The 25,307-nt window shown below is 45.5% G+C and overlaps 1 protein-coding gene across 1 annotated transcript in view; it reads right to left on the reverse strand.

The window, feature by feature from the left end:
• LOC138963731 (uncharacterized) overlaps positions 1-21,149 on the reverse strand; it is an 83,899-nt gene extending 62,750 nt beyond the window's left edge. The window contains exons 1-2 of the mRNA XM_070335581.1: positions 21,110-21,149; positions 14,666-14,830 (exon numbers count right to left, since the gene is read on the reverse strand). Coding sequence (XP_070191682.1) covers positions 14,666-14,791 — 126 coding nt within the window. The 5' untranslated portion in view covers positions 14,792-14,830; positions 21,110-21,149. The remainder of the gene's footprint in view (positions 1-14,665; positions 14,831-21,109) is intronic.
• Between the last annotated feature and the right edge of the window lie 4,158 nt (positions 21,150-25,307).

Consider the following 25,307-nt stretch of genomic DNA (forward strand, 5'->3'; position numbering starts at 1 on the left):
TCACAATAATCACTTGTCATTACCTGTGCTGCGTCAGTCTAATCTGCACAGTCACAATAATCAGTTGTCATTACCTGTGCTGCCTCGGTTTTAATCTGCATAGCATCACAATAATCAGTTGTCATCACCTGTGCTGCGTCAGTCTTAATCTGCATAGCGTCACAATAATCAGTTGTCATTACCTGTGCTGCGTCAGTCTTAATCTGCATAGTGTCACAATAATCAGTTGTCATTACCTGTGCTGCCTCGGTCTTAATCTGCATAGCGTCACAATAATCACTTGTCATCACCTGTGCTGCGTCGGTCTTAATCTGCATAGCGTCACAATAATCAGTTGTCATTACCTGTGCTGCCTCGGTCTTAATCTGCATAGCGTCACAATAATCACTTGTCATTACCGGTGCTGCGTCAGTCTAATCTGCATAGCGTCACAATAATCACTTGTCATCACCTGTGCTGCGTCGGTCTTAATCTGCATAGCGTCACAATAATCACTTGTCATTACCTGTGCTGCGTCAGTCCAATCTGCATAGCGTCACAATAATCAGTTGTCATTACCTGTGCTGCCTCGGTCTTAATCTGCATAGCGTCACAATAATCACTTGTTATTACCTGTGCTGCGTCAGTCTAATCTGCACAGTCACAATAATCAGTTGTCATTACCTGTGCTGCCTCGGTTTTAATCTGCATAGCGTCACAATAATCACTTGTCATCACCTGTGCTGCGTCAGTCTTAATCTGCATAGCGTCACAATAATCAGTTGTCATTACCTGTGCTGCGTCAGTCTTAATCTGCATAGCGTCACAATAATCAGTTGTCATCACCTGTGCTGCCTCGGTCTTAATCTGCATAGTGTCACAATAATCAGTTGTCATTACCTGTGCGGAGTCAGTCTTAATCTGCATAGTGTCACAATAATCAGTTGTCATTACCTGTGCTGCGTCAGTCTAATCTGCATAGCGTCACAATAATCAGTTGTCATCACCTGTGCTGCGTCAGTCTTAATCTGCATAGCGTCACAATAATCAGTTGTCATTACCTGTGCTGCGTCAGTCAGTGATGGCGCTAGTATTTTTTCAAACCGGTACGCAAACTTTTATGATGCAAACAGTCCGGAAAAACCCCGGTAGGCTGGTCATTGGAACCAGTTAGAATTCAACTCAGAGTACTGGTTTTATTGTTCTACCAGCGAAAAAAACAAGTATTTCTAAAAATCAACCGGTAGGTCATACCGGCAGCCATTTTTGTTCCGGTATTTTCTCGATTCAACCGGTAAAATACCGGTAATTACAGGTTAACGCCAATACTGGTCAGTCTTAATCTGCATAGCGTCACAGTAATCGGTTGTCATCACCTGTGCTGCGTCGATCTTAATCTGCATAGTGTCACAAAAATAAGTTGACTACCAAAAATAAGTTGACTATCAACAATAAGTTGACTATCAACAATAAGTTGACTATCAAAAATAAGTTGACTATCAACAATAAGTTGACTATCAAAAATAAGTTGACTATCAACAATAAGTTGACTATCAAAAATAAGCTGACTATCAAAAATAACACCTCTGCCGTATCTGTTTTAATCTGTACATCGTCGCTGTAGTTCACAAACCTCGTATCTCAATTTTTGCTGTTTTGAGAAAAACAAAAAACACAACTACTTATCATGAAAGGTCATAAATTCATCACAAACAAATGAAACCTACCGATATGTTTTGTCTTCTTACAAAGTCATGGAGTGCGTGTATCTGTGTTTTGATACAAAGACGTTCGGAGAAACACGAACGTCAAGTTCAAGTCAAACCCGACACACAAAATTTGACCCGTGCACAAGACGTTGTATCGATAAACGAAGCGCAAATAAGAAATAATAATAAAAGCAAAGAAAATAGCAACAAGATATGCAAACATCTAACAAAGCCAAGCAAGCAGAATGACAGGTCTAATGAAAAACAAAGAGGCACTGAGTCGGAAACAAGATCGCGATTTTTTCCTTCGCTGCACGACGCAAATCTTCTGTGACCTTTGACCCAACGTAGCTTCCACATTCGATCACTAACAGGCATGGGAATTGAAAATTGTAAAAAAGGCGGAAAATTTATAACTGAAGACGCGAAGCGTCAAGTCAACGGCGCGAAGCGCTTAGCCTTACAAGGGGGGTCCGGGGGCATGCTCCCCCGGAAAAAAAATTTCTCCAAAGAACCAAGATGGTGCAATCTGGTGTCATCTGAGCTCCAAGTTTGCCATTAAATTCTGTTTTTAGAATCAGAGTTTTTAGTACAAAAAATGTACCAATTTTTGCTTTTTGAAGAAAAAAATATATACATGTATTATATGGTTTAAATTTGTAAAAAAAATTGATCTGTTGAGACAAACAGGAAAATGTAGCTTGTAACACAATCTGTGCAATCTGGTTTACTTTCAAACATAAAAGTTCAATAACTGAGGCGGGCGGTAGCAGTGCGTGAACAAAGTACGGAAAGTTTTCGCGGGCTTTTCCGCAAAGGCCAAAGTAACCGGTGCTTTTTTTGTGTGCCTCCCTCCTTTATTTTTTCGGCGGACACTTTTGCATTTTCGGCGGAACAAAACAAAAATTCGGCGGAAATCCGCCGTTCGGCGGACAATTCCCATGCCTGCACTAAGCTTAATATTTACAACTGAAAGCCGAGGGGGTGGAATACCGAGATGAACCTACAGAACTGTGCAGGGTTCCTGCAGGGCAGAGCTGATACAATTCAATGAGTTTTCAAGGACATTTCCAGGACCAAATGCTTTTCAAGGACATGATTTTCCCCAAATAAATGCAAAGCACCAAGCTTACCTTCAGTTTTTCAAGTCTGCAAACTATTAGTCATTCCGTAGTTGTTTCCCTTGCCAACTTCCGGGAAGGGAAGCAACTACGGGTGACTAGTAATAGTTAGTTCGTCTGCTTTCGTTTTCACTCGATCTTTTATTTTCCCAAAATGTGTGTACTGTATTTGACGAAAAAAAAGGGGGTTGCATTTTTTTTTAAATAAGACAAGCTGCTGACGAAATGTATAGGCAACAATTTGGAAAAATCAAGTACTTTTCAATGACTATTTAACAAAACTCTATTTTCAAGCACTTTTCAAGGCCTGGAAAAGGTTTTCCAATTTTCAAGGAGTTTTCCAGGGTTCAAGGACTCTGTACGAACCCTGACTGTGCATCCTCAAACCTGACATATTCATCCCAACATTTAATGAACTCAAAAACACAGAAAGTTGCTTTCACACGCCAGCTTTGATTGCCAGTGGTTATCAAAACGGAACTCGTGTGGTTATCAAAACGGAACTCGTGTTTCAAAGCATGGCTACCTGTGTTGATTGTGAACTTATTTTCTCACTACCAAAATGATGTTAAAAAACAAAGGAATACTGTACTCACCAATACAAGAACGGGACAAGACGGTACGAATTTTCGCTTATGGAAGCTTCATCAGGAAAAACAAGAACACAAAAGACAACAAAAAGCAGACGCAACACGGAACGAACAAGGTTTGAAAGAAAATGGAGGGGAAACACGCAAAAAAAGGGAAGGAACTCTAGGAACGGAAATGTATGAAAGGGGAGAGAAGTGGTTGGATGATGTCATGGGCACAGGCATACTAGACTAAAAGTGATACACATTCATAAAAGGGGGGGGGGGGGGGGAAAGAGGGGGGGAGGAAAAAAAAAAAAAAAAAAAAAAAAAAAAAAAAGAGGGGGGGGGAGGGGGGGGGGGGGGGGGAAGGGGGGGGGGGAGGGGGGCAAAATGATGACAAAAACGATGTTTGGTGGTTTGTTGTCAGACCAGCTTTTTTTTCGGTCCTCGGGGGGCATATCAACTTTTGTTTCATATTTATTGACAGCGGCGCGGCCTTCGGGCTTGCCTTGGTCAATAAAAGACGATATCCCCCCCCCCCCTCGGACCGACAAAAATGTTGGTCTGTCAACAACCCATCAAACATCTTATAATGTCTACATACTGTGTTGGAATAGTTGTTGATGTCTACATACAGTATAGACCGGATGTATAAAACACCGGATGTATGAAAGTCTGGATGTATGAAAGGGGTAGGCAGGGTCCCGGCAGAAGCTACTCTTTGTTATTACTTAGAATTTTCCGGTTGTATGAAAATCGGATGTATAAAAGTCCGGTTGTATGAAAGCAAATCTCTGGTGCCGAGCAGCACAAATGCGTTGTTGCAAGACCGGTTGTAAGAAAACGAAACTAGACCCAAGTCACCAAAGTTCGTCAAATTCGTCACGAAGACCCATAAAAGCCCAGAAGGCATTTTTGTTACATTTATAACCAGAGACATTGGTCATGGATGTGAATCAGTTGTTATCTTTTTATGTTGTTTTTTTATGTTGTTGTATTTTATGTTGTTGTATTTTATTTTGTTGTATTTTATGTTGTTGTTTTTATGTTCTTGTTGTTGTTTTTATGTTCTTGTTGTTGTTGTTGATTTTATCCATTAAACTGATTTTATGTTTAACTCCAATAATAATCTGTTTTGTTTGTCTATTCAGTCATTTTAGCCTGTTATAAATTTTTATTGACTGAAGAGCCATAATAGCCCAGGAAGGCATTTTTTTTTTACAATAAGAACCCGAGGCATTGGTCGTGGGTGTGACTCAGTTTTTTGTTATGTTGTTGTTGTTTTAATCCATTAAACTGGTTTTAAGTTTAACTCACTTTTTTGTATTCAGTGCGCGCGCATGTGTGTGTGTGTTATAAATGTGTGCGTTTTGGAGAGAGAGAGAGAGAGAGAGAGAGAGAGAGAGAGAGAGAGAGAGAGAGAGAGAGAGAGAGAGAGAGAGAGAGAACTCAGAACATGTTATTTGCTACGCCAACGGTCATTACAAAGCTTCCACGACCAAAAACATTGTCAAAAGCGCGAAAGGGTTGTGGAGGGAACACACACAATACAGTTGAGCCACACACAAACACACACGTGCGCGCAAGCGCACGCACGTACGCGCAAGCGCACGCACGTACGCGCACACACACACACAGAGGGACGGGGGGGGGGGGGGGGGGGGGGGGGGGGGGGGGGGGGGGGAGAGTGCACGGCCTTATGCAAAGCAGAACAGTTCCTTACACAAACAGTGTTGCTCTTTCTATCGGTTGTCCTAACTGTGTCAGTCAGTGTATGTAAGTACATGTACTTTTCCACTTGTTATTCACAACCCTTTTCTTCTAACAAGGATATGTATCAAAACATTTAAACATAAAAAAACAAATAAATACAAAAATGATATGAAAACAAGAGGCGAAGCCTTCAAGGCTCACGTAAGAAATCGACAAACAGTAACACAAACTCAATCACTCCGTCACACATACACACACACACACACACACACACACACACACACACACACACACAGTAAGCATAGGTGAAACTGTGCAAGAAAGCGAGACACTAGATCTAGATCTGTCTGTCTGCATGTAGCCTACTTACAGGGACACGACTGCCAACTAGTCTCGGCCCGCTCAAAATAACAATGACCGAGACGCGTGACGTCTAACCCTCTTACGCCATAATGTGACGTCTTCAAATGACGAAGTTTCTACCACAGACATACACACGCACGCACACACGCACGCACACCCGCACAGACAGACAAAGTTACGATCGCATAGGCTACACTTCGTGAGCCAAAAACCCTACTTTTATCAAGTAACAGACGCGTGGCCGGATGTATGAAAGTCAATCCACAATATTTTCATACATCCGGTTAACCGGATTTAGTAAAGACCGGATGTATGAAAGACAAAAAGTGGGTCCCGACGACTTTCTTACATCCGGTCTCGACTGTACTGTGGTGGAATAGTTGTTGATGTCTACATACCGTGGTGGAATAGTTGTTTATATTGCTATTTCATATGTTACGTGGATTTCCATTGGTCAATTGGGCAAAACTGAGCTCATTGTAAAAGTGATATCGACGACATTTCTTTATTGCTTCCCCACTTCAAAAACAAAAACACCTAAATTTAAAAACAAACAAATATATATGAAAATGTAATGATCCCAGAATTTAGTTGAGCAAGTGACTAAAGACTTTTTGAAAGAAAAGACATTTTTAAATACTGAAAAGTACAAGAAAAGAGTGAACAAAAAGAAATAATAATCAGAGGGAGGGATATGGAACAGCCAAAACTGAGACAAATACTTTTGTAATTTCTTTACAGTAAATACAAAATGTCCAGAGAATTAGCAATATATCTAACATTGACTGACTGTGTGATGATATCTTCTGCTATTGGTCTGTTTTGACAGTGATATCAAAATCTCGACCTCCTGTCTCGATTTTGATATCACTGTCTCAACAGACCATAGCAGAAGATATCATCACACAGTCCGTCAATATTGGGTAATGTCTACGTACCGTGGTGGAATAGTTGTTGATGTCTACATACCGTGGTGGAATAGTTGTTGTCTACATACTGTGGTGGAATAGTTGTTGATGTCTACATACCGTGGTGGAATAGTTGTTGATGTCTACATACTGTGGTGGAATAGTTGTTGATGTCTACATACTGTGCTGGAATAATTGTTGATGTCTACATACCGTGGTGTAATAGTTGTTTATGTCTACATACCGTGGTGGAATAGTTGTTTATGTCTACATACCGTGGTGGAATAGTTGTTGATGTCAACATACTGTGGTGGAATAGTTGTTGATGTCTACATACTGTGGTGGAATAGTTGTTGATGTCTATGTACTGTGGTGGAATAGTTGTTAATGTCTATGTACTGTGGTGGAATAGTTGTTGATGTCTACATACTGTGGTGGAATAGTTGTTGATGTCTACATACTGTGGTGGAATAGTTGTTGATGTCTACATACTGTGGTGGAATAATTGTCGATGTCTACATACTGTGGTGGAATAGTTGTTGATGTCTACATACTGTGGTGGAATAATTGTCGATGTCTACATACTGTGGTGGAATAGTTGTTGATGTTGTAGTAACGGCCGAGCTGTAAACATATAACAAGACGAGACATTTCACGCATGCACTCTATCGCTCTGACGTACATGTAAACACACGTGGTAAAAGGCAGCACCCAAGCCCAGCTCGGAAAGTGCTGCTAATTAAAAGACGTAAACGCCGCCCGAGGCTTGTAAGGCCCAGCCTTATCGTAAGCCCGGACAGCATAACGCCACGACTACATCATTGAGTCACATAAAGGGTTTGCGAGTTCCTGCAGGTAGACTTACCTTAGTTCTCTGTTACTGTCTTCGGTTACGGCGCGCTCGGTGCAATACGTCTGCTCGGTTCAGTTTCTCAGTCAACACTCCCCAATAAGCCCGCCGAAGCGTGGCTTATTGGTTCCGGTCACGGGAGGGGAAAAGGGAGTTGTTTCCCTTACTCCCCTTACTCCGTAAGGAAAAACCACAGACACTACATTCCCCCCCGTTTTGAAATTAGCGTCCCTACACTCCGGAAGCCCCCTTCTGGGTAGAAAGGCTTCCAGAAACCGGCCTACCCGGGAAGGGACTGCTACCAGGGGGGCATTCCTTGTCTTGTCCCCGGGGGTTGCTGGTAAGAGCCGGGCACACTTTCTCCCAGGGGTCCCCGGAGGTTCCCTGGGCCCTGGCCGTCGTCCCTATGTCTATTCGCTGGTTGAGACCCAGGGACGGTGTTCGGGCGGCCGCCCTCATGAGGTGATACGCAAAAACCGTCTTGAGTTGTTCACCGTCAGCTGCAGGAGCTCGCGCTGCTCCACCCTTCTCTCCGAGCCACGTCAAGGGAAATATTTTGATCTCCCCTTTGATGATCCCAGAAAGGACGTCCGTGCCCCGTCGAGCGGAGGCTTGGGGACAATTCCGGTTTCCTCCCTTGTTCCAGTCGACGAAGGCCAGGGGAAAACTCCCGTTCTCCCCTTCTTCCATTCCCATGAGGGCAAAGGGAAAACTCCTGTTCTCCCCTTCTTCCATTCCGATGAGGGCAAGGGGAAAACTCCCGTTCTCCCCTTCTTCCATTCCCATGAGGGCAAGGGGAAAACTCCTGTTCTCCCCTTCTTCCATTCCGATGAGGGCAAGGGGAAAGCTCCTGTTCTCCCCTTCTTCCATCCCGATGAGGGCAAGGGGAAAACTCCTGTTCTCCCCTTCTTCCATTCCAATGAGGGCAAGGGGAAAACTCCTGTTCTCCCCTTCTAGGCACAGCTAGGGCAGGTGTAAGATTCAATAGTCTCCGCCTCTTCAGCCGTAACTTGTACGCACTCCCCATGAAACCACTCATTGCACACCATTCCTTCCTGTTTTGAAAATAGCGCCCCTACCCCCTGTATGCCTATTCCCTAGTAGAGGCTAGCCTCCCGCCTTGGCGAAGCGGGTGTACTTGGGCCTGCTTATCCTAACTGACTCGTACTCGTAGCTGGGCATAGCCTTGCACCTCGGTGGAACATCTTTCCCCGGTTTGCAATGGGCCTGCCCGACTACTATTCTCGATGTGCTTAGCCTTGCGCCTCCGTGGAACAACCTTCCCGGGGTCTGCGGTGGGCCTGCCTAACATCTCTACGACTGTCGAATTGTCTTTGACTATTGCCTCGAGGGGGGGGCTGCTACAAAACTAGCCGTTGTGGCCCATCCTCTTTCAAGGACATCGTATGTTTCCCTGGGGCACCTTCTGACATCCCAGGGTCGGCTAGCTACAAGGGAGAACATGTGGCGATGGGACCCGAGAATGTGAGAGAGCGGAGGTCTTCAGGTTATGCCCGATGAGCCCATATTCTCCTCCACTCCAGTTCTAGGGCTGTGCTGCAGATCCTCTGTCCTGTGGACTATTGATCCTAAATAACAGGGGGGGGGGGGGGGGGGGCTCGTCCCAAGGCAGAACTAAACAGGGCAGTTTGGTTTGCGATCCCATTTGACAGAGTAGAGCCTAGGGGCTGGCCACGCATCCAGAGACGACTACATCTTATTCCGCGGGTCTGCTCTGCATGAGGGGAGTCGAGTACCAACTTTATGACCCAGGTCGAGGTGAGGTTGGGGACACTTCCCTTTGGCTGCTGAGCTTAGTGCCAGGGCATGTCCACAACTGTAAAGTACAGAATTTTTGCATGCCCACCCTGTTCCCCTCAGCAACTACTACTTCGGTGGCTATGAGCCCCCACTCCACTGGCTATCCCTCTAGACGAGAGGAACCCAGCCAGGGATGCTAGTCCGCACCTTCCAACGGTTGCCCTTATGATTTCTCTTGTGGACCCCTCTTATCATTCCCTGGGAGTTGTCATTTTGTGGCACATTCCTTAGCCCCAAAATAAAGGTTAAGGTACATACCCCTGTCTGGCAGGCACCTGTGTGATCCCTTTCCTCTCCAATTTGCTTAAAACGAGCTAACGCCCGAGAATCCTCCGATACAGGTCTCCTAAGGGGGCCTGACCGGCTTCTTGTTTCACTGTTCTCTGGCTAGAGACATCACTTCCCCCCTCTTATTAAGGGGGTCTCCCTCCGTAAGATTTAAAACCTTCCCAACCTTAACTTTTGCCTTACATGAGGCGGTTGGTGTGTGTCGAGTCAGACAGTCCCTATGAGAATGTGCGGCTACTGCATCCGCTGATACAGAACGCCTGGCCTTTATCCCCTGGGACTGATCCTCCATGGTTGGGGTGGAGGTCCATCCTGGAGCAGTTCTTGTTCCTCCTCTAGCACTGGAGAGAGGCAGGCTTCCCACATGAGTGTAATCTCCATGGTTTACGGGAATGCTCCGCCCCACTCTCCTTGTCTTCTGGGCAGGCGTCGGTTCCATCACTCGTGGTGAGGTGTCGGTTCCTCAACCCGTCCCACGGGTGTTGAACAGCGTCGGTTCCATGACTCGTCCCTCGGGTGTTGAGGAATGTCTCCTAGGAGGTCCAGGTGGCAGCGGCTTGATTCGCCCAGCCCCTTGTTTGTCAACATGGGGGTGACCATGGGGAAAAACGTCCTCTTCTTGGGGGTCCCCGTATAGCACGTAGTGAAGGGGGGACACATAGCGAGAATCATCATCCAGCAGACTGGTAGTGGTCACCCCCTATCCTGCCCTGGTTTGTACTCTTGTACCCGTCGGGGAGAGGGGGTTGAGGGCCTTGTCCACGTGTACCTCCTCTGAGTGTTTAGTGGCGAGACTTCCGAGTCCTGCCAGACGACAAGTGGGGAAATAAATCGCTCTCTCCCCTCAGTGATCCATGGCAAGACTTCAGAGTCCTGCCCGACGATAGGTGGGGGATAGATCGCTCTCTCCCCTCGGCGAGACATTTAAGTCCCGTCCGATGATAACTCGGTCATGATTGCCCTCTCTTCCTCAGTGATCTATGGCGGGACATCCAAGTCCCGTCCGACGAAAACTGGGTCACGATTGCCCTTTCCACCTTGGTGATCAATGGCGGGACATCCAAGTCCCGTCCGAAGATAACTGGGTCACGATCTCTCTCAGTGATCTATGGCAAGACTGCAGAGTCCTGCCAGACGTTAGGTGGGGGATAGATCGCTCTCTCCCCTCGGTGATTCATGGCGAGACTTCAGCGTCATGGCGCAACTTCCGAGTCCTGCCAGACGATATGGGGGATAGATCGCTCTCTCCCCTTGGCGAGACATCTAAGTCCCGTCCGATGATAACTGGGTCACGATTGCCCTTTCCACCTCGGTGATCTATGGCGGGACATCCAAGTCCCGTCCGAAGATGGCTGCGTCACGATCGCCCTTTTTCTTCTCGGTAATCTACGGCGGGTCATCTGAGTCCCGCCCGATGATGGCTGGGTCACGATCGCCCCTCTCTCCCCTTGGCGATCCCTGGCGGGACATCTGATAGCTGGGGGACAATTGCTTCGGTGATCCATGTGTCCAGCCCAACTGAGAATAATCAATGACCCTCCCCACCTTCTCCAATACCTCTTACTCTCAGCTTTTTCCCCCCCATCTAGTTAGGGATAACTTGATCAAGAGGTTGGTGGAACCCGTCTGCTTCTTAGACCCCTTCGCCTCTAAACCGGGGGGGGGGGGGGGGGGGGTGTTAACGCTGATGAGACCCTGCCCTCTTCTTAGACCTCCTCTCTCTATTCTGGATGACTGAGTGTGGCGGAGGGGGTTGGTTGAATCCAGTCTGCTTCTTAGACCCCTTCGCCTCCAATTCAGGGCAGAAGGGGGGGGGGGCTAAAGCTGGTGAGACCCTGCCCTCTTCTTAGACCTCCTCCTCTCTCTATTCTGCATGACTGTGTGTGGGGGCGGGGGGTTGGTTGAACCCAGTCTGCTTCTCAGACCCCTTCATCTCTAATTCGGGGGAGGGGGGGTTAACGCTGATGAGACCCTGCCCTCTTCTTAGACCTCCTCCCCTCTCTATTCTGCATGACTGTGTGTGGGGGCGGGGGGTTGGTTGAATCCAGGCTGCTTCTCAGACCCCCTCTCCCTCTTATTTCCGGAAGACTGTATGAGAGGAGCGGGAGGATGATGAGACCCCGTCCTTTCTTTCCCCCTTCATATTAAATACAAAACCGAGAACCACAACGAAAATACATCTGGAAATAAATACAAATTTCACACTCAGGAAAAGACATACAACACCAATTGAGCTGTATTCGACAACCGGATGTCATGGGGCTCAGTACATGCACGGTCAACAGCTAAGCTGATGACGCGTCACCGGAACGAAAAATACAGTACTGGTAATCTAGTAATATTTTTAAGCCCACTTGAAAATGACAACCTTTGTTTAGACAACCTTCAGAAAAATATTACCCTGTCCTCCCATACCGCTGACATGGGACTAATATCATGCACGGTCAGCAGTTAAACCCCTGACACGACAGACGGTGAGGAGAACACAGATCAGTATAACCTAGTTGAAAATATAGCCCGCATTATTTTGGAAAGAACAGAAATAAATAGCCAAGTAAATCTACCATCCCCCCATCTCCTTGGGACAGAACCCACAAATAAGATGAAAAGGACGTCCCAGGGAAAACAGAGTCCATACCCAATAAACGAAAGAAGGTATGAATCTACAAAGGATTCAGTACGACAGTAGACAAAATAAATGAAAACAGTATCAATTTGGGTAAGTGTAACAACTCGAGTCATGAAAATAGACTGCTCATGAAAATAGAACCCTGATCCGTGCAAATCTCCAAGGGGCAGCCGAAACGGATAAAGAATTGGTCCACCGCCGCTCTACTGCTAAAGAGTCGCTCCCATTCCTTGACCCCCTCTGCCAGATTTGTCTGTTTCTCCTGATCTCCCGGCGCTTGCTTCTTATCCGGGAACCGAGGCTCTCTCAACCCTGGTGGTGGGCTTCGCGCTCTGTCCTCGCCTGCTCGAGCCAGTTGCGCGGAGAGGTACTCCACCTTTTGTTCCAGCGTCCTTTCCCTCGCAGAGGCGCCACTCTGGCGTTCGCAACATGACTCGAACCTTTCCCGTAGAGCGCGGAGGTTGTCACCCTCAGACCGCCGAGCCTCCTCTCCCTCCGGGGACTTGACCCGATTAATATTGCTCTCCCCTTCCTCCTCCGAGACCCGGGACACTCTGCTTGTCCCGTAGAGGGATTTACGGCTCTCTGAATACAATAGTGTATGCTCCACAGCCTGATCAAGCGACGTAATGCGGGAGACCCTGTTGGTAACGCCTAATCACCTCTTTCCCTACGTATTCCGCAGGGAGATCCGGGTATGCATCTCTGGCGCACGCCCGGACACGGTCAGCAAACTATTGTAGTGTAATAAATCAGGAAAAGAAATAAATAAAAAACATCCCATAGCAGATGTTACGGCTATTCAAAATAAATATCACAACAAACAAACAAATAACTGCCCTAACAAGCAAAATCCACACTAGAAGCATGGATTAGACGAAAGGAACAGCGACAACAAACAATAACAACTGCCCTAACAAGCAAAATTCATGTTAGAAAACATGAACCAGACGAAAGGAACAGCGACAAACAAACAACAATAACAACTGCCCTAACAAGCAAAATTCATGTTAGAAAACATGAACCAGACGAAAGGAACAGCGACAAACAAACAACAATAACAACTGCCCTAACAAGCAAAATTCATGTTAGAAAACATGAACCAGACGAAAGGAACAGCGACAAACAAACAACAACAACTATAACAAACACTGAGAATCTCCCAAGAATGCACTAGTGAAAGGGCAACACAACCTCACTTAATATTCATGAGGTCATGTGACGTCAGGAAGATAGGCACTGGCCAGCCGTTCGGCCGCCATATATAAAATGCCCCTTCCCACGTGCCCTAAACACAATAATATTGCACTCATGGGAAATACAAAACTTTGTACCAAACAGTTTGACATGACGGTTGCAACATGTCACATTAAACAGCAAATTAGCAATGTTCCTTGTCCCCCTATAGGAGGAAAAAAAAACATAACAAAACAGAGTATCTCCCAAAAAATGCACTGGAGCCTGGTCCACATAACACCACTCAATATTCATGAGGTCATGTGATGTCAGGAAGATGGTCACTGGCCTGTCGCCATATTGTAAAGTGACCCTTCCCCCACGTGCCCATAGCAACATTATCAATGCACTCACGGGAAATATAAAGCCGTGGACAGAACACCCCGACATGCAGCGACCAACACGTCACCAAAAACAGAAAAGGCACGGAAGTCAAACCGAGGACACTGCCACGGTCCCAGGCTAACCCCTGCCCGATATCAGCCCACCTGTAAGAGCAGGCCCACCCTCTGTAACTCAACTACAAAAAATAAATGGAAAAAAAAATATATTAGCCACAGCTATACGCCGGCGCAGGTTCGTAAAACGAACTTCTGACACCATTGTAGTAACGGCCGAGCTGTAAACATATAACAAGACGAGACATTTCACGCATGCACTCTATCGCTCTGACGTACATGTAAACACACGTGGTAAAAGGCAGCACCCAAGCCCAGCTCGGAAAGTGCTGCTAATTAAAAGACGTAAACGCCGCCCGAGGCTTGTAAGGCCCAGCCTTATCGTAAGCCCGGACAGCATAACGCCACGACTACATCATTGAGTCACATAAAGGGTTTGCGAGTTCCTGCAGGTAGACTTACCTTAGTTCTCTGTTACTGTCTTCGGTTACGGCGCGCTCGGTGCAATACGTCTGCTCGGTTCAGTTTCTCAGTCAACACTCCCCAATAAGCCCGCCGAAGCGTGGCTTATTGGTTCCGGTCACGGGAGGGGAAAAGGGAGTTGTTTCCCTTACTCCCCTTACTCCGTAAGGAAAAACCACAGACACTACAATGTCTACATACTGTGGTGGAATAGTTGTTGATGTCTACATACTGTGGTGGAATAGTTGTTGATGTCTACATACTGTGGTGTTTAAGTTGTTGTCTACGTACTGTTGTGTAATAGTTGTTGATGTCTACATACTGTGGTGTAATAGTTGTTGATGTCTACGTACCGTGGTGGAATAGTTGTTGATGTCTACAAACTGTGGTGTTTAAGTTGTTGATGTCTATATGTACTGTGGTGGAATAGTTGTTGATGTCTACATACTGTGGTGTAATAGTTCTTGATGTCTACATACTGTGGCGTAATAGTTGTTGATGTCTACATACTGTGGTGTAATAGTTGTTGATGTCTACATACTGTGGTGTAATAGTTCTTGATGTCTACATACCTGCTGATGTCTATGGTGGTGTTAAATTGTTGATGTCCACCTACCGTGGTGTAATAGTTGTTGATGTTGCCTAGCAACTCGTGGACTTGGCGGTCCATGAGAGAGACGCGGATGGCCAGGTTTTCTTTCAGCTGTTGCATGCGCCGCTGCTTGGTCTGTCGGGACGCCATCTTTAACTCTTCACAACAGCTTCTCTTCGTCACACACCTCTGTAAAGAAAAACAGCAAAAACAAAATACGTGTTAGTTGTAACTACAGTTCAAGTGCGGCAATGTCCCAACTGTGCCTAGTCTCAAGTTCGATCACACTGGGTGAAACATGCGGCTAATAGCTATTCTGATACGACACGTGGGAGAATTCGGGGGCTGTGATTGGATGGTCTCACACATCCCTATTGCGATCATCAAAGGATAACGCTACAGAAGTTGGTCATTTTTTTATGATAACCAAACGATATCGGCAATAACAAAGACGCATGGTTCCGGTTTCTTCCACGTGTATAAAGTACACGCATACCTCGCCAGGTTTGTTTCTGTGACTAGTCGACAGACGATGCCATTTGCTGTGTGTGTTTTTTGTTGCTTACTGTACATGACATACATTACGTGTAAAATCCAGTTCTTTAACAGGCAACAAACCTTGCAAAGTTCAAGAAGCTGCAATCTGAAGCGACCTATCTCTGATTCTAGCAGACGATCTTTACAATGTTTAACACAAAATCAGCAAACTCTCCTGTCACATAGAACGTCCATTGTATAGTGCAATGTTGAAATGAAGTTACCGGTCTGAAACATTTAGTCGTTTCTTCTGAGACTATCCTTGTTCTCTTATCATCTACAGATTTATCGCAGTCTTCATCACGTGAATCCCCAACAGAAGTCAGACTTTCGAACATAGAATATATATATATACGCAAGCAAGCATGATACGTCATATGATTCCTAGCATATTGACGTAATGCTAAACATCCGGTTATCTTGAGTCTTCTCCGTAATACATGTCCATGGGTTTTTCAATGTTCGGTGATTTCCGTGGATACATGCGTGAAATGAACCATTTTGGTAGTTGTTGCCAACAAAAACATGATTTTAACACAGAATATAATGTCAGAATAGCTATATATAAACGCTATTGTGGTTTCAGCACAGCAATCTTTCTTTCTTTATTTGGTGTTTAACGTCGTTTTCAACCACGAAGGTTATATCGCGACAGGGAAAGGGGGGAGATGGGATAGAGCCACTTGTCAATTGTTTCTTGTTCACAAAAGCACTAATCAAAAATTTGCTCCAGGGGCTTGCAACGTAGTACAATATATTACCTTACTGGGAGAATGCAAGTTTCCAGTACAAAGGACTTAACATTTCTTACATACTGCTTGACTAAAATCTTTACAAAAATTGACTATATTCTATACAAGAAACACTTAAAGGGCAGCTGTCGGGTTGCCTGGTCTCAAAAATGCGCGGAGTCGCGTGCAAAAACGCGTTTAAGAGTTTTCCGAGTTGATTCAACTAAAGACTGTTGATTTGGTCCAGAAGAAGACACTTTCATCATTAGTTTGAAACCATTAAAATGCGTGAAACTTTCTGCTAGTTCTCACAATCCGCAAAAAAACGAAGCAGTTGGCAGGCCGAAACGACTCAAAATCCGCGACCGACAACTCTGTCAGCACAAGAAAGACGCCGCAGCGTTAGCCTGGCAGTGACGTCACTCGAGGAAGCCGATAAGGCCGCTGTGAAGTTTACAGTACAATGTAGACTACAGCTGGACATCTGTAATGCTGTACGCGTGATTGATTCTTGCACAAAGTAAAGTATTAGGATGGTGGTATATTCTCAAGACCCACGTTCACATTTTCTCTTCTTTGATCTGACCGACTGCAACCTTTACAAGTCATTTCTAAAGTGGTTCACATGCTGTTGCTACTCCTCCAGTCCACCCGGTTAAACCATAAAGTTGCTCAACCACAGACCCTCGTGTCCCTTGTCAGCAGACACTGTACACTTATGAAGAAGGTCCGCTTGAGGTGTCACACCAATTACCGTGTACGTGTGAGGTACTGAATTCAAGACAAAAGCCAACTCTGTTGGTGCGAAAATCTAGGAAAGAGATGATGATAATACATCTTCAGTTACTCACTCAAGTAGATAGACGAGATAAGATAAAGGGAAGAGAGACGGAGACAAAGATGAAACAGTGGATCTAGTGTGGAAAATGGGGGAGGGGGGTTCGGCCGCAAAAAATCAAAGATGAATTTGTCAAACTGTGTTTGTGATGGTTATCGTGTGTGTGTGTGTGTGTGCGTGTGTGTGTGTGCGTGTGTGTGTGTGTGTGTGTGTGTGTGTGTGTGTGTGTGTGTGTGTGATAACACGTATGTGTGTGTTTGTATATGTGTGATAACACGTGTGTGTGTGTGTGTGTGTGTGTGTGTGTGTGTGTGTGTGTGTGTGTGTGTGTGTGTGTGTGTGTGTGTCTGTCTGTGTGTGAGTGTGTTTGTGTGTGTGTTTGTGTTCCTCGACACGTGACAATATCTGCCAATAAGTTGAAGAAAAACAGGGTTCAAGTGGAACAAAAGCAGGAGGGGGACAGAAGACATGTTATGAACTCCGTTTTTTACTGCGAAATTTTGGCCTGGGAGAAGTCACCCCATCCTAAGTTTCTCTTCACCTACCCGTGAAGTATGCTTGAGGGCTTGACTAGACAACCCGATTGCACCCATTACACGGCATAAAGAGAGCACCGTTCAACCCGGCCGATTCCGCGGCTGACGTCACGCATCCAAGGGAAGTAATTTTTGAGCGGGCTGCATTGACTCGGCCAAGAATGCAAACTTTCTTCGATTAAAGACATTGTAGCATGTCTAAAGTCTTCGGACTTGTGTTATCAAGCTGTCAAAATCACCAAGTAACTTTTAAGTATAGTTTCAGTTACATGATAACTCATTCTAAGGAACAGATTTTGAGAGCCAGAACCTGACAGCTGCCCTTTAACAAGGGTAAAAGGAGAAACAGAATCCGTTAGTCGCCTCTTACGACATGCTGGGGAGCATCTGGTAAAAGCGTAGCAATAGGGTCCGATATTTAGTATAATGCGACTCTCGGACCCTATTGCTACGCTGAAAACACAATAGCTGTTAATCCAGGTTTCCCAATTGCTTTGTTTCCGACCGATTTATGTGGAGCACGTGATGCGCACAAACAATATTGGCGGTCTAGAAGTGTCGTCTGCGCAATGATCGCGGCGGCTTTCTTGACCGCCAAGGACGACCATGCACGTTGAAAGACGTCATTCGTTAGACCTCAATAGGGGGCAGGACGTCAGCTAGGCTTCTGGGGTAATCTTGAACTTTTGCGTGTTAAATTCATAGCTCAGACTTCAGTGACATTCTTTACTTATTTTTGATACAAGTCCATGTAAGCAAGCCAAAGAACATTTGTCGTGAAATTAATTGACGGATTAAGCTCCAAACTTAAGCATAATTTTAATTAATTTGGTTGTTCAATCGACGAAAACGCACCGAAAATGGCGTACGTTGTCAACCATGGGACATCGTTTACACGAAAGAGTTGTCTCCCTTGTCCGCTCATACGGACAATTCCTTCTTTGACCCATGTAAACAAAATGCATTTGTAAAGTTCATCGGAGTTCATTCCGTAACTTCAAAGGGATCTAAAATGACTTGTTATGATTACAAGTGCAGGTTCTACAAATTTGGAGACTTAAATGCCTCTGAATTAAGAGCTATGAATTTAACACGCTAAAGTTCAAGATTACTGCTTCTGGGTTATAAACTCTAGACTGAATGCTTCCCTGCTCTAGACTGAATGCTTCCCTGCTCTAGACTGAATGCTTCCCTGCTCTAGACTGAATGCTTCCCTGCTCTAGACTGAATGCTTCCCTGCTCTAGACTGAATGCTTCCCTGCTCTAGACTGAATGCTTCCCTGCTCTAGACTGAATGCTTCCCTGCTCTAGACTGAATGCTTCCCTGCTCTAGACTGAATGCTTCCCTGCTCTAGACTGAATGCTTCCCTGCTCTAGACTGAATGCTTCCCTGCTCTAGACTGAATGCTTCCCTGCTCTAGACTGAATGCTTCCCTGCTCTAGACTGAATGCTTCCCTGCTCTACACTGAATGCTTCCCTGCTCTACACTGAATGCTTCCCTGCTCTACACTGAATGCTTCCCTGCTCTAGACTGAATGCTTCCCTGCTCTAGACTGAATGCTTCCCTGCTCTAGACTGAATGCTTCCCTGCTCTACACTGAATGCTTCCCTGCTCTAGACTGAATGCTTCCCTGCTCTACACTGAATGCTTCCCTGCTCTAGACTGAATGCTTCCCTGCTCTAGACTGAATGCTTCCCTGCTCTAGACTGAATGCTTCCCTGCTCTACACTGAATGCTTCCCTGCTCTACACTGAATGCTTCCCTGCTCTACACTGAATGCTTCCCTGCTCTAGACTGAATGCTTCCCTGCTCTAGACTGAATGCTTCCCTGCTCTAGACTGAATGCTTCCCTGCTCTACACTGAATGCTTCCCTGCTCTACACTGAATGCTTCCCTGCTCTAGACTGAATGCTTCCCTGCTCTAGACTGAATGCTTCCCTGCTCTACACTGAATGCTTCCCTGCTCTAGACTGAATGCTTCCCTGCTCTAGACTGAATGCTTCCCTGCTCTAGACTGAATGCTTCCCTGCTCTAGACTGAATGCTTCCCTGCTCTAGACTGAATGCTTCCCTGCTCTAGACTGAATGCTTCCCTGCTCTAGACTGAATGCTTCCCTGCTCTAGACTGAATGCTTCCCTGCTCTAGACTGAATGCTTCCCTGCTCTAGACTGAATGCTTCCCTGCTCTAGACTGAATGCTTCCCTGCTCTAGACTGAATGCTTCCCTGCTCTAGACTGAATGCTTCCCTGCTCTAGACTGAATGCTTCCCTGCTCTAGACTGAATGCTTCCCTGCTCTAGACTGAATGCTTCCCTGCTCTAGACTGAATGCTTCCCTGCTCTAGACTGAATGCTTCCCTGCTCTAGACTGAATGCTTCCCTGCTCTAGACTGAATGCTTCCCTGCTCTACACTGAATGCTTCCCTGCTCTAGACTGAATGCTTCCCTGCTCTAGACTGAATGCTTCCCTGCTCTAGACTGAATGCTTCCCTGCTCTAGACTGAATGCTTCCCTGCTCTAGACTGAATGCTTCCCTGCTCTACACTGAATGCTTCCCTGCCAAATTCACAAGGTACAACTAATTATTGAGTGGGACCACAGGCGGAAGGTATCGTCCACTGGACGACTACTATCACAGAAAGACTACAAGGTACGTCACTCACCTTCGAGTCTTCTGTGTTCTTGGAGTCGCTTCCTGGGGAAAAATATTGTTCAAGACGGTTTGCCTCTTCCTACAGTCTGTGTAAGGTCAAATAAATACAGTTGAATGATTGTTTGAACTATATGCACCTTTAGTTTTCAGCTTCCGTTCGCTGCAGGTTGTTTTTAACCATCATTTGGACGAATCTTCGTTTGCGAGCCACTAATATCCACACCGCGTCTAATTATGCATCCGCACCGAATATGCATACCAGCGCTCATTGGTCTAAAACATATGTAAATATTGTGCGGCAAAGGGAAGCTACCCACGGGAGTTTTCACTTTCGGTATTAGTGAAGAACCGTTTGCCACTTCATTCAAAATGAGGAAAACGTTTCAGTCGACCAATGAAAATAATCATCGAATATCCTGTTATTAACCAATGAGCGCTGGTATGCATATTCGGTGCGGATGCATAATTAGACGAGGTGTGGATATTAGCGGCTCGCAAACGAAGATTCGTCCAAATGATGGTTAAAAACAACCTGCAGCGAACGGAAGCTGAAAACTAAAGGTGCATATAGTTCAAACAATCATTCAACTGTATTTATTTGACCTTACACAGACTGTAGGAAGAGGCAAACCGTCTTGAACAATATTTTTCCCCAGGAAGCGACTCCAAGAACACAGAAGACTCGAAGGTGAGTGACGTACCTTGTAGTCTTTCTGTGATAGTAGTAGTCCAGTGGACGATACCTTCCGCCTGTGGTGGGACAAAAGCATGACAAAAGTGAAAATGTGCCAGCCAACAGAGTCAGAGAACAGGGACACACGGGGTTAGGGGTTAGGGTTACAACACTGACTGTGTGCTACTTCTGCTGACAATTACCTCCCTCTAGATTGACGACCACCAATTCACGCTACTCCTTCCCTTATTCCTGTCATGCTTTCTGCCCGGACATCAATAATAACACGTATGGAGGGGGAGATTAGGGGAGGGGGGAGCTTTTGCATGTTCAGCTTATGCTGTGAATAGAGAAACATCAACCCCTGTAGTGTCTGAGCATACTCCAGTTACCCGTACGGCCTATTCACTGTCGCTAAACTGACTTCGATGCACTACCGCAGAACGATTAAACTATTCTGCATGTTGGTTTATAATGCCGCGCTTCGAACCCATACTCACTCAGTCGCTGACATGTGCGCTTCGCCCGCTAAACACTTCCACCATAACACGCAGTTTTGGAATGAACCGCTTGAGGATATATCTACTTACCGAAATTAAAACAAACAATCGTCAGTGCTTCCATTATCGCGGCAACAAAGCAAGTAAAACGACGAATATGCATGTAGCATATTGTGACAGGGCGACCAGTCACCAATTATAGAGTAAAGTTTTTGTCATTGTCCAGTCTTGTGTTTGTAGTTCATGTTGCCCATCACAAGTTTATGTTTTGTGTAATGCCATTATTTGTTCTAAGCCATGCACATGTCCAGTCACCGGTAGATCCTAAGCGCGCTTAGCCGTCTGTGTCCATGTTCTGACTAGTCTTTGATCCTTTGAACTTATGGACTGGGTGGCCGAGTGGTAACGCACTTGCGCTCGCCGCCGAGGGGTTGAACCCCTTATTCGACCCGGCTGGGTCAGGGCGTTAGCAATTTTCTCCCCCCTTTCCTAACCTAGGTGGTGGGTTCAAGTGCCAGTAGTTCGGATGAGACGAAAAACCGAGGTCCCTTCGTGTACACTACATTGGGGTGTGCACGTTAAAGATCCCACGATTGACAAAAGGGTCTTTCCTGGCAAAATTGTATAGGCATAGATAAAAATGTCCACCAAAATACCCGTGTAACTTGGAATAATAGGCCGTGAAAAGTAGGATATGCGCCGAAATGGCTGCGATCTGCTGGCCGATGTGAATGCGTGATGTATTGTGTAAAAAAAATTCCATCTCACACGGCATAAATAAATCCCTGCGCCTTGAATATGTGCGCGATATAAATTGCATAAAAAAAATTAAAAAAATAAAAAATAAATCCCTGCGCTTAGAACTGTACCCACGGAATACGCGCGATATAAGCCTCATATTGATTGATTGAAGCCGCTCTCCTAGGAAGGGACGGAGCCTGCAGGTGTTGTTACGTCATATGGCGGCCTGTCTGTCTCTGTATTCCTCGCTAGCGGCATGTAGCAATGGTTTTCAATTCCTTTGAATTTAATCCGGGTAGATGATAGACGATGCCAGCTGGGCCGCTCGAATGTCAGTTTTAGTCTTTAACCCCCCCCCCCCCCCCTTTCCTCTTGTCTTTAGTTTAACCAATGAAACACGGAACCTGCTTGGAGTCAGTCGTGGTTACGGGTGGTTAGGCTAAGATGTTGATTGGATGTTTGTGACTCTAGCTAAAGTTTGATTATGTGTGTACATGCTAGGGAGTGAAAGATAACTTTGAGACACGGAAGAGTGTGGACGTACTTTGTTGTGTGCTCCACTCAGTAACTCAGGAGATGTAGTCAACAAGTTTGTATTAACAGATAGTGTGTTTTCAGCGTCGTCTAAATATCATGATCGGACCCTATTGCTACGCTGAAAATACACATTTAGCGATTATATAGCTGTTCTGACCTTGATTTGTTGTTCCAAACTTACAAAATGACAGTTTTTGCGTCGACTGCGTTGATCTCAGGTTTTGATAGCACACGCCGTTTCTTATGCGCATTAGTTTTGCGCAGGCGCCACACTGACTTTGGGAAAAAAACTCGATTTGACAACACACCTGTTAACTTGAACAGCTTTTTATTAGTTCATTCCATAGACCAATATAGGTCCCTGGTTCATTCGTATACAACAAAAATAAGTTTGAGTTTTTTTAAATTTTGAACAAGACTACTTATGGAAGACCAAAACACAACATCAACGGAAAACTAGAAACAACTGAAGAACTAGGATGCAACAAGGGGAGGCCGAGAAGAGAACAGCTAATCCGTACAACGCGAGCAGACGGCACCGAAGTTTTCAGTTTGGGTGAATGGCATTTATACTTGTCTCGTCATGAAGCGAATTTTTCAACCTCAGTTATAAACGACTACATGAATGTTAGTGCCATGGGTTGTACATCAATTTACGAGATAAGAAAAGCCGAATGCGAAAGTTTGTGTCAGTCAGCAACTGAGCTCACACAGGCACACAAAAACGGCTGTTCTGTTTTACTCCCCTGTTTGTACTACATCTTTCGACTTTGGGCATTTTGTGGTGTTTAGGGACAGAAAATAATTGGTTTAGTCCTGTTTCATCGGGAAGTTAGCAGAAAAGGGTATGCTATCGACATTTGTAAAGCTGAAAAACATTCCCGAGAAGAATTTCAAGTTGTCAGTGTATGCTGTTGTCAATTGAAACATCGTGTGGTACAGATGGGTAAACCGGAACCATGCGTCTTTGTTATTGCCAATATGCTTTTGGATATTGGCAAAAATGGCCGACTTCCGTAGCATTATGCTTTGATGATCGGAAGAGACCATCCAATCACAGCCCCCGAATTCCCCCACGTGTCCGGCATCAGAATAGCTATATTGTGGCTTAATTGTAGCCACTGACCGGCTTTGGTCGGTAGGCGAAGTGGAGGAGAGAAGAAGATGTTTAACACTGGAATAAAGTTTGCCATGCCAGTATTCTCAATCTGCTGTTGTCACACTGTCATCTGTTGTGGACGAAATGGAGAGATAGACGTGTATGTCTTTGTACGTGTGTCCGTGAGTGAAAGTCCAGTCAGTGAGTCCGTAACACATCATCGAGAAGCAAAACATCAGTTCCCGGACCCTTCTACAATATTATGGGCAAGATGTTATGTTTCCGTTAAACTTTGTTTGTTCGGTTAGACAATTCCGAACACTTCCCGGCGTCACTGAGCGGATTGGGCCCGACAGGCCTGACTAAGTTTAGTCACACCGGCACCCGTAGCGAAGTGGTTAGCGCATCGGGCTGCGGGCCGGGAGGTCGTGGGTTCGAATCCCATCAGGGTCATGTGGGGTTTTTGGGCTACGGCCGGCTCCTACCCAGAGTGGAAGTGCTATAGTTTCTATGGGAAGGGTGGGATCACACAGCCGAGTGTCATTCACTTAACGAATGCGACTTTGAGGGTGCTCAGGTTCTGTTTACCTGGCCGCCAACACCGCAGGTGCGGGAGTTTTCGGGCCTGGTTGACGCCAGGATATAGTCTAGTATGATAGTAAGCGTAGAGTGCTGCCCTGTCACGTAGTCTCAAACCAAAATTGAAAATCCAAAGCATCATCATTATAATCATCCTTATCTCATTAATCATCCAAAATTATAAATTGTCCTTGCTCTTGTGACCCTTCATGCCTGGAGCTCTCATGGTGACCTTGGTCTCAGGGTTCCTGTTCGATCCTTCCCTGAATAGTAGTTCTGCTGTCAGTCGTCAACATGTGACGTTCTGGGATGACGTTATTGTGTACCTATGAATCTAAAACGCAACAAACGGCTGGGAGTAACACGAACTTATCGGCGGCGGTTGGCTTCAAAGAGCAAGCGCTATGCAGAACATTCGTCTGCAACACGACCTTGCGTGACCTAGCAGCTCCCTTCCGGGCTACTTTTGTTACAACTTTCAAAACTTCGAGTTGTGCTGATCTTGTCTTGATGAAAAAGAAATCTTTCATGATTTAAGAATGATTGTGTTACAAGCTGTCAATTTATTATTTAGATTTTAAAAGTTAGTTTTGGCACCAAAACGAGGCGTCCGATTGTGGTACAGACAAATCCGGCTGGCCACGCAAAAATAAATTCTTTAAAAAATGCTCGCTCTTTACGTAGGGCACCTAGGATCTAGGATGTTCTCAAGCGGTGAGTGTTTAAACGAAAGGGTGTTTGTAGTGTGCGTAAAAGCATGACAGTGTCATGTGTGGGGAATGTATGCGGGCGTGCGTGAGCGTATGTGTGACTGAGATTGCAAGCGATGCTTGGAAGGGTGTGTATGGATTGATTGATTGTACTCTGGCCAAAACATGTCCCTAGTGTACTGCACATGGTTGAAATAAAGTCTTATGTCTTATGTGTCTGTGGCCAGAAACTGATGGCTTACGGGAGGCTGAGTGTGCCTTTAATCAACATTAGACAATCAGTGACGCGAATACAGCAATTACAGGAAGGATCAGGGCATTTCCCATGGATGAAAGTGTTCATGTCATTGATGAAAGTGTTCATGTCATTGATGAAAGTGTTCATGTCATTGATGAAAGTGTTCATGTCATTGATGAAAGTGTTCATGTCATTGATGAAAGTGTTCATGTCATTGATGAAAGTGTTCATGTCATTGATGAAAGTGTTCATGTCATTGATGAAAGTGTTCATGTCATTGATGAAAGTGTTCAT

Source organism: Littorina saxatilis, linkage group LG4 (genome assembly GCF_037325665.1).
Source record: "Littorina saxatilis isolate snail1 linkage group LG4, US_GU_Lsax_2.0, whole genome shotgun sequence".
In the NCBI taxonomy this organism is placed as follows: domain Eukaryota; kingdom Metazoa; phylum Mollusca; class Gastropoda; order Littorinimorpha; family Littorinidae; genus Littorina; species Littorina saxatilis.